General features: G+C 39.6%; 1 protein-coding gene across 5 annotated transcripts in view; it reads left to right on the forward strand.

Moving 5' to 3' along the window:
* The window catches only part of EML4 (EMAP like 4), a 422,649-nt gene extending 416,607 nt beyond the window's left edge, over positions 1-6,042 (forward strand). For all 5 annotated transcript variants that reach the window (XM_029593309.1, XM_029593308.1, XM_029593311.1 and 2 more), the window contains one exon: positions 2,638-6,042. In XM_029593309.1, coding sequence (XP_029449169.1) covers positions 2,638-3,111 — 474 coding nt within the window. In that variant the 3' untranslated portion in view covers positions 3,112-6,042. The remainder of the gene's footprint in view (positions 1-2,637) is intronic.
* Positions 6,043-9,544: the final 3,502 nt, after the last annotated feature.

Raw genomic sequence — 9,544 nt, forward strand, 5'->3', positions numbered from 1 at the left:
AAAATGGCTTTCAGTTATGCCGTACATTAGCATTCTTTGTTCTATTCTGGTTGCAATTATTCTGTACATGGTGCATTTCTGACTTGTTTCATGCCAATAAAAGTTATAAATGGCAAAAAAAAAAAGAGCTTGAGTAACATCCCTGCCCATGCCCCACCACCTCTAGAGGTGGCCTATTAGACCTTAAAATTTAAAAATAGAAAAATTGCTCGTGGTAATGCCCCATCCCCTTCCGAAACCTTACCCCTTTGATCAAAAATTACCCCATCCCAACTAATTCCCCAGTATCAGGTCCCCACCCCCCAACATTCACCATAATCCCTGGTGTCTAGTGGGGAGCCCCACCTCCTCCCATCCCCCCTTTACATAGGTCAAAGATCCTGCTAGTCTGGGGGCTTCTGGATCCCTCTCCTGCCGCACCCCCCCCCCCCCCCCCGAATTTACCTTACCTATCGGAGATTACCTGATAGTCTAGTGGCAGCCTGGAGCAACCCTTCTCCCTGGGCAAGGTGATGCCATTTTCCAAAATGGTGCCAGCTGGCCATTGCCCCATCACATGATGTGGCAAACACCAGTTGACCATCCTAGAGCTAGGGAGCACTCTGGGCCCCGCTGGACTACCAGTGGCTCTTCTTTTAGGTACGGGGGGAGTCCAGAGTTTGGGAACAGGGCTGGGGGCCACCCTAGACCACCAGGGTCTTTGCTTAATATAAAAGTGGTGGAAAGGGGTGGGGGTTTGTGGGCTTGCTACTGGAAGTAGTTTTTGTTATGGGGGATCTTGGGTTGGGTCAGGTTAATTTTTGATAAAGGGGAGGAGTTTGGAAAGGGGGCAGGGCATCTCCACATGAGTAATTTTTCTATTTTTTTAAACTTTTTTTTAGGTCAAGCTACCTCTAAAGCAGGGGTGGGCAATTCCAGTCCTCGAGGGCCACAAACCTGTCGAGGTTTTAGGATATCCTAATGAATATGCATGACATAGATTTGCATACAACTGAGGCAGAGTGCATGCAAATCTCTCTCATGCATATTCATTAGGGATATCCTGAAAACCAGACTGGTTTGTGGCCCTCGAGGACCGGAACTGCCCACCCCTGCTCTAAAGGCAAGTGGGTAGGGATTGGCTTATTGCAGGGAGGGTTGTTTTTGGGCCACTTGACCCTTTAAGAAGCATCCTGGCGACATCAGGATGCACGTTAGTGTCATCATGTCCCTGGGATCAGATAACTCTTTGAAATGCATTAAAATACATCTGGCCATGTTATTTCATTACATTAGATTACCTATGTATTAGCTGCTTTGCATGTATTAGTTAATTTTATGAAAGCAAAGCAGCTAATTTCAATGGGGGCAGATCTGTTCGGGGGGGGGGGGGGGAAAGTGAGTGATATCGCAAATATCGTGCAATATCACCATGCTACAGATATGCTGCTGGATTTTGAAAGCTCTACGTGTGCCAAAGCCGGAAGATACGCGCGTGTCACGGGCCGGCGCATGCCGCATGGATTTTAAAAGGCACGCAAGTACACGAGTATCTCCCAGTATACACACACACATCAGGAAGTCAAAAAATGGGTGGGGCATGGACGGAGTCTAGGTGGGACCTGGGCATTCCAAGTCTGTAACCTGAAGTATGCGCGAAAGTATTTATGCACACAAGCAGGTGCCGGGGTCCCCTAACTTTACTATTTTTATGGATGACATGTAAGTTTTAAAATAAAAAATCAGGGCTAGTCAGCAGGGTTTGAAGGATCAGAGCTAATAGGGAAAAAGGGATGCTATCTAGCTAGGGGGATTTAGGAAGTCTGGAGCCCTTTACCTGGGCAAACTGGGAGCAGACTGAAAAATGGTAATTGCATTGGCGTGCGTATTTAATAAAATCCCTCCACTTACGTGGTAGAGCCAGCATTTGCCTGCACAAGTGCGTGTCCATACAAAACTGCGCGGACATGCACAATGGTCAGCCAGGTTTATACCATTTGCACATATACGCAGCACGTATGCTAGAAAATGGCATGGGGGTTGCCTACACAGTGCAGAAGATGCTGCCATAGGCTTGTTGGGCAGACTGGATGAACCACTTGGTCCTTTTTTTTACCATCATTTCTATGTTTCTCTGACCTGCCATATGCCCGTACATGTATACCCGTGTGCATGTTTAAAAGTTACTGTCATATAGAGCAATAAACACTGTTTTAGGTTTGTTATATCCTTATCACAAATCTTGTAGCTGAGGCAATGAAGGGTAAAGCGACTTACCCAGGGTCACAAAGAGCAGCAGTGGGATATGAACCCTGGTTTGCAGCCTGCTGCTCTAACCACTAAGCTAATCTTCCACTCTCCAGATGCAAAATGTATATAAATGTCCCTCTATACCCACACCCATTATCCTTTATCAGTGAGAATTATCCTAACAGAGAGAAGTTGGAAAGATTATTTAATACTAATGTTAAATCTTATATGTGGTAGGTTTATATTTTAAGAATTATACAAAATAAATATTTTTGAAGTATATATGTAAATATACATATATATATATAGTATATACAGTATTGCAGTATCTTTAATATTTTTTTGGTTTAAACATGTCAGTGAAGTATGTAATGGGCTTAAATTTCTTTTTTTCTCTATTGTCAATAGGCTCCAAGTCACAAATTCAGTGCTCACAGCAGCCATGTTACAAATGTCAGCTTTACCCATAATGATGGCCACTTGATTTCAACTGGAGGGAAAGACATGAGTATAATTCAGTGGAGACTAGTAGAGAAAGTGTCTGTGTCTCAAAATGACAATGCGGTAGAAACGAATACATCCAAAGCACCCATCCTTGCCAGTGAAAATCCTGAACAGCGAAGCCCACATGCCCCCCTTCCACAGACTCTCGATGAGGCAGCCCAAGATGAAAACGGAACACTTAGTTCTTCTGCATCAATTGAAAACAACCTGGAAGAGATTGTGGTGCCAAGTGAAGAGCAGAGCGAAAACAGTAGTCCAGTTCTGAGTGAACCAAATTGTAAAGAACCTTATGAAGGGCCTTCACAAGAGATGGCTGAGGAGCAGAGTGAATTGACTACTCTCACTGGAGACCAGCAAGTGGATCCACCACAGTCTTAACAATTTAAGTACAGGTGGCTTGTTGACTTTCTCACCCTTGGTATGCGTGCTTTCAAAACGGGAAGAGGGCTTAAATAGTGGGAGGGGGAGCAGCTGAGCACCATGACCGTTCCAGCTGTTGGGTCTCTCTGCGGTTTTAGTTCGATCTTATGTTTCAGAATGTGGAGCTGGCTCAACTGGCAGGTGAGGTGAAGAACTGGCCAAAGGTAGTAGTGGGACAAAACTGTAGATTCCTTATACTTTTGCAATTAATATCCAGATGTGATGATGTAAATATTTGGTAAGGGGGTTGGATGACGAAAGTTAATTACAATGGTGTGCTCTCAAAAGAAAGTGTTTTTCTGAAACACTAAAAGAAGCATTATTGAATTAAATATGCTATATTCAAAGTGTGCTCCTCACACAAAAAGAAAAGTTAGCCCTTACAGCTGCTTTTTATTTCTTCAACAAGAAAATAAAATGCCATGGGCATGGCACAACCTGCTAGATTACAATTTATGCAACTTTTTCTTACAATAATTTTTAACAGATTCCGAACTTGCTTACCATCTATTTGCCCAAGGTGGTGCTAACTATACTCAATGTTATCTCAAGGAAGAATTTACTGGTTTCCTGTACATGAGCATTGTACAGATACCAGAATATGTTTTGTTCATTTGCAGCATGCCATTAAAACTATAGTGTAACATTCTCAAAAAAAAGAAAAAAGACTAGAATGTTTTAATTGTCACTGCGTTCTAAACAGAATTATGTGAGAAAAGTACATTAGGATAGTTTGACAGTTAAACTAAGGATCAGAGTAGAGCAATTTGTATAGCTATGTATATGGAATTCATTTGCTACGAAAGTCGTTTAGTTTTTATGATGAATAACACCCGCTTCTCCCTGCCCCTCCCCCAGTTAATTTGTGGCCACACATGAAGGGTTCAAACCATAGTCTGAAAGCGAAACTCATTCCCTTAAGAGAAAGAATAGAGGAAAAAACAGAAATAGTGCAGAAAATTGTGATCCAGAAACACCATTGTAAAAGTCCCACATTCTTAGGTTCATATATTTTTATTAAATTCTCAAGAATTATTTTGCACAATTTCTATTAGTGGGTATAACATTGTGTCATTAACTTGTGCAACATATTTTATCTAATGATACAACAAAAAAAATGTAATTACAACACCTGAATATATAATCTACAGATTTTCAGATTTCCTAAAATGTTCTGTTATACTTTTTTCATTTTTGAACGTCAAACATATTAAATTCCACCAAGTATGTATTTCTATGAAGGAGTTATCCTTCCAGTTATTAAGGATGAGTTGTAAAGCCTATGATAGTAAATTATCTATCTGATTCTTATTTCAGGAAGAAATCTTTTGTAATTGCAGTTTATTTCTAAATAGTACAAACCCTGGGGATGTTCCCATACTTGGGATTTATCATCTTATGATCGTAGTAAATAAATTTCTAAATATTTGGGAAAATGTGAAATATGCCCATGGTAAATTTGGGTATTTTGCCATTCTTTCTATGATTTTTAAGGGATCTTATTGTTATGATGCAGGATATCTAATAATATCCCACCACTACTATTACACATTTATCCATCCCCGGGAGAGAGAACCAAATGGTAGGCAAGGTTTATGATGGTGACACTAGATCACTTTTTTCAGCCTGTTTCTTTAAAAAAAAAAAAAAAGTAAATGACATAAATTATTAAACTGGTGTGTGGGATTACTAGATTGACATTATTTATTACTGTTATAATTATTGTTGTCATAGCCACGTGAAGTAACTTTTTCAACATTATTAAATTTACTGGTTTCTTTAGTAGTCCTAATGTAAACTTCATGGAGGATTTTAGATATGTTGAGTGTTTGCCATTTTTTCTTGGTTTCTCTCACACTGTTTGCTGTAAATCTTGAGGCTGTTATTCTGTACTTGCTAGTTCTGGTGCATCATGGCACTTAATGTAATACATTTGAAAAGTCATTTTATACAAAACTTTGCCGGGCATCTAGATTTTTCATAAGTTTTAATACTTTTAAGAAGAAAAACAATTTGCTGATAGACATGCATTTCCTATATATTTGTTTATATTTTGATTACATGCAAATTTATTATTTTTTTTTTGTAATATGTATTGTTCTGATGTTTTAGGAAAATGTGTTTAGAAAATTTTGGATGAGTTCGTAAGTCTTAAGTATGCAAGCGTTTACGATTTTGCGCCATTCCAAAGTGCATCAAAACTGTCATTCCCTTCTGATATCTTCTCAGGAGTAATACTGCAGATCAGGTATATAGCCATCATTCAGTAAGATAAGAATTCACGTGAACTCCCAAAGGATGTTTAGAAAATATTTGTATAGACTGTGTGTGTCTGTGTACATGCACACACACACACACACACACACACACATATATATCTATATATATCTATATATATATAGTTTACATAGTTTACAAAAGTTCAAGAAAAACCTCAAAATGGTTCTCTTCTGATGAAGGGAGTTATGGATTCCAAGCAACCCATCTGTTTCAAATGTGCTTTGTACATAGTATTTTATCAGAGAACTCTGCTGTTGGACATGATTAATAGATGTGCTGTACAATACCAGTGGAACATGAAATTTTCTAATCATGATACAGTTCAAGACAAGAGAATAATTATATAGTCATTATGATAAGAGGGATAAAGAGGCTTTCAGAAAGTTCAGGACACAGGGCTATTTGTGTATCATTTTTATGAACTTGTGTAAGAAACGTATTGTACTTTGAAAGGTCTACTGAGCTCAATGTGGGGTTGCCACATTAACCGAGATTTATAGTTATGATATCCTTGTGTTGTAGTTCATAAAATGTTACTAATATGCAAAAAAAAAAAAAAAGCCTTACAGCTTTGAACTGCTGGCAACTACTGTTTAATGGATAATTCAATCTGTGATCATGGATGGAAATGAATGGGATTATGTAACTAGACATTTTAGCACAAAAATTTGTGAATGAATTATGAATAAGTGTGTTACATGTGAAGATGTTTGAGCCATTTCTATCTATCATGCATTCCTGTCTCATGGCAGAAAGTTTTGAAGATTAAAAAAATATATAAAATATTAAGAATGGTTTGAGTTGTAATTTGTTTTAATTCAGTTAACTATGCATGATTTTATTCTTTTCTTTATTAATTACTGCACCAAAACATGCCTGATTTATCTAATGTCTTTCCACATAGACATAACATGGGCGAGAACCAGTAATAGATTAAGCCATCAATGACACTAATACTGTCTTCCTGTTCCTGACACTCACATATAGCTCTTCCATCTCTATGCAGTGTGTCATTAGCTGCAGTGCCTATTGAGAATTTCAAGCATGTGAAAACTGTGATGGCAGCTTTTCATTAGCATTTCTGTTTTAATTTTTTGTTAGAAGTAGTATTAGAAAATTATCAAAGTATCTGCAAAGACCCCCTGAAATGAAAATAGGGGGACATATTTTGTGTTTATACTTTGCAGTATGAGATATCCTGTTTCAATGTGTTTAACAGGGCTTCCCAAACCTGTCCTGGAGACCTCACAGCCAGTCATGTTTTCAGGATATCCAAAATGAATATGCATGAGATAAATTTGCATGCACTGAGCCTCCATGATATTCAAATTTACCTCATGCATATTCAGTATGGATATCCTGAAAAATGTAACTGGCTGTGGGGTCTCCAAGACAAGTTTGGGAAAGTAAAAATAAATGTAAGAAAAAGATTGCAGCTTTAGAGAGTTTAGGCTGCTGTTTGCATCATATGGTGTCAATGAACATTAGTTGATATTTCTACAATTGTAAGCTGTATTTCTGTAGATTAGACATGGTAAAGAGTAGAACTTAAATGTTATTGTTGCTGCTCCATGTGCTACTTCAGCTCTTTTGCTTAAATCTGGTCCTCAGCGAGAGGGCTGCAGTAACTTGATCCTCGACAGGATCAAAGATGTCGGGGTCTGTGTTTGGAGTCACCTGTGCATCCAGCACTCAGTGGGAAGAGGAAAATGCATACGATAGTGCCATGGTTAGATTAGGATCGTAGAAAGAGATAAACACAGGAGTCAAAGCAGAAGAGAAGAGGATAGAATAAGTAATAGTAATAGGACCAGGAAAAAAGTGCAGAAGGAAGAGGGATTCGGAGAACACCCTCACCAATTTTATTGGCTCTGTGGATTTATTACAAAACATGATGGTATGACATAGAAGAGGGCTTGAGTATTGGATTAACAATTGGTTGCTACTAATCAAAGAGGAACAAGAGAAGGCATTTTCAAGCAACTTTATTGTGCTGGTGATCAAAAATAAATCATTTTACTGAATATTTCCTTGCAGATGGAAAAATGTCACAAAGGGTATACTCAAGGCTCGTGCTTCCATTTGGCAAACTAGGCGACTAGTTTTTGGGATGGCAAAATCCTGCCAGCATGAGGCCCAGAGGGCCTAATACTGCCAAAGAAGGGAGCACTATTCTGGTGCCACTTCCACCGGTAGGGGGGAGTGCTGTACTAGACATAAGTTGGAAGAGGGGATGCATGGCCAAAGGTTCACCTAGGGCGCCGAATACTCTTGCACTGGCCCTGGGTACACTTTTGATTAGTGCTCTTCAATTCAGAAAATAAAGAACACTTCACAAGGGGACCCTCCCTGGTCACTTCCTCAGTGGTACCTGCAAACCGGATGCAAATTCCTTCCCAGTAGTAAACTAGAACTCCTCCTGATGTTCTTTAGAAACTCTTGTGCTGATGCTTTCCTTTAAACAGAAGCTCTGTGGGACCTTCTCCCTTCAAGACAATATTCTCCCTGACTTAACCGCAAAGAGAAGGCTTATAATCTAAGTGGATATGTAACATTTGTAGACTGTGGGATGTCCCAGAAATGAGCAGCCTAATCCCAGGATGGTTGAATCTAGGCCACTGAAAGTAGATGGACTTTGACCTAGATCAGACACCTTACCTTCGGGTTGAGAACTCTGGTGCTGGTGGCCAGCGATACATGGAAAGCAGGGGTAGCCCCGACATGGACAAAGAGCGAGTGGCCTGACAACAGGGTAGGAGCAGGAACTAACCAGAAATCCAGGAGGCTTGGATGTAGAACACCAGGCGTGCAGAATGAAAATGCTGATGATACTCAAGCCTTCTGAAAACACAAGCAGAGCCAGAAGGTAGGACCAAGCTCTGGCAACTGACTGCCGAGACTGCCTCAGTATAAAAGCAAGCCTAAATAAGAAACAAGATGGCCATGCGGGGGGAGGGAGGAGACGTAAGGAGCACAGAACTGGAAAGAGTAGACTTGACAGTTCAGGCAGCTCAGCAGCACCTGCAGGCCGGAGGAGCTCTTAGCAATGGCTTATTTATAAGATAGCTTTCAAAGAACTGCATGCAGCAGCATGTACATGCATATATGGCCACTAGCAGATCTGCACTAGTATTTTATAAAATGCACCTATCTCTACCCCACAACATATGTGTGTATGTAGGCTTACATGTGAATACATGCAATGTGTTCCTACTTATTTTAAAAATATACATGCTTATATTTTATGCCTGAAAATATAGTAGGACTTACTTGCATATATCGGTGTACTTTAAAATATAAGTGCAGTAAGGAAATTACCAGTTTTACCAATTAGTTCAGTTTGCCCCCTCCTCCAGATCATCGAGACCTTCATGGTTCTCCAGCTTGAACACCCCCAGTTCACCCAGACCTCTCATCTGGCCAATAGTACACAATAAAAATATTTAATATGACTTATGCCAGATAATTAGCAGGTGTAAAGTTATGCAAGTAAGTTGGCAAATCTATGTGTGTACATGTATTTTAAAATATCAAGTTACACACTCAAATGTTGGCCCTGCCCCAGAACGTCCATAGACCGCCCCTTTTTTTTACATGTGTGTATATATATATGCATGCAAAAGACAAAATAAATTCATATTTCTTTAAAATATGGAATTTGTAAGTAAAGGCTAATCATGCACATGTATGCTAATTTTTATGCATGTAATATTTCAAAAAATCACCCCCATGGTTGTACCTGAGGGTAATGGAGGGTGAAATGATTTCCACAAAGTTACAAGGAGCATCAGAGGCATTTGAGCCCTCACCTCTCTGGTTCTCAACCTGCTGCTCTAACCACTAGGCTACTGCTACACTTTCCTGATAGAGAAACCCATAAACTCTGAGCCAAGTGGTTCTCATGGGTTTTGTTAAACCACTCACAGCAGAAAGACACCACCTGTTGGTCATGTCAGACACACCACTGCACTCCTACTTTCTACAATCTCATCTATCAGTGATTTGAAGACAATGAACTCAATAGTAAGGGAGACTTTTGTGATCCCCTTACAAGAAGTTTGCAGAAGACAAACAAGATAACTAATCTTAAGGACAGGATCCTGCGGCCAGA

Source organism: Rhinatrema bivittatum, chromosome 3, assembly GCF_901001135.1.
Source record: "Rhinatrema bivittatum chromosome 3, aRhiBiv1.1, whole genome shotgun sequence".
Lineage (NCBI taxonomy): Eukaryota > Metazoa > Chordata > Amphibia > Gymnophiona > Rhinatrematidae > Rhinatrema > Rhinatrema bivittatum.